This window comes from Corapipo altera, unplaced genomic scaffold, assembly GCF_003945725.1.
Source record: "Corapipo altera isolate COAL_440 unplaced genomic scaffold, ASM394572v1 59198, whole genome shotgun sequence".
In the NCBI taxonomy this organism is placed as follows: Eukaryota; Metazoa; Chordata; class Aves; order Passeriformes; family Pipridae; genus Corapipo; species Corapipo altera.
In genome coordinates, this window is record NW_020888026.1 from 1 (window position 1) to 554 (window position 554).

The 554-nt window shown below is 60.3% G+C and overlaps 1 protein-coding gene across 1 annotated transcript in view; it reads right to left on the reverse strand.

Annotated features, from left to right (window-relative positions):
* Nucleotides 1-38: 38 nt before the first annotated feature.
* The window catches only part of LOC113941832 (cilia- and flagella-associated protein 45-like), a gene marked incomplete at its 3' end in the record, with an annotated part of 2,233 nt that continues 1,717 nt past the window's right edge, over nt 39-554 (reverse strand). Inside the window, exons 4-5 of the mRNA XM_027632973.1 lie at nt 275-453; nt 39-161 (exon numbers count right to left, since the gene is read on the reverse strand). Coding sequence (XP_027488774.1) covers nt 39-161; nt 275-453 — 302 coding nt within the window. The remainder of the gene's footprint in view (nt 162-274; nt 454-554) is intronic.

The window sequence follows — 554 nt, forward strand, 5'->3', positions numbered from 1 at the left end:
ATCCCAGTCCCATCCCTCTGCTCCAGCTGCTCCAGCACCTCCTGCTTTGTCCTGGGAATTCCAGAGTGGGAACCTTCCCTCTGGATCCATCCCGAATCCATCTCAGTCCCATCCCTGTCCCATCCCTCTGCTCCAGCTGCTCCAGCACCTCCCGCTTCATCCTGGGAATTCCAGAGTGGGAACCTTCCCTTTGGATCCATCCCGCTCCCGCTCCTGGGAATTTCCGGAGCAGCTGGGAAAGTTTGGACGCTTCCCTGAGGAAATTCCCGCCCACCTGTCGAGCTGCTCCTTCCTGCGGCGCTCCAGCTCCTCCTGGATCCAGAGGCCCTTTTCCCGCTCCGTCTCCATGAGCTTTTCCAGGCGTTTCTCCTCCTCCGCCAGTTCCCGGCGGATGAGCCGCTTCTCCAGGACCTGCCTGTCCCGGATCATGTGGCACTTGGCGTTGAGGAGGATCTGGGAGGGACACAGGGAATGGTTTGGGAATGTTTGGGAAGGTTTGGGAAGGGGAGGGGAGGGAAGGGAAGGTTTGGGAAGGGAAGGGGAGGGAAGGGAAG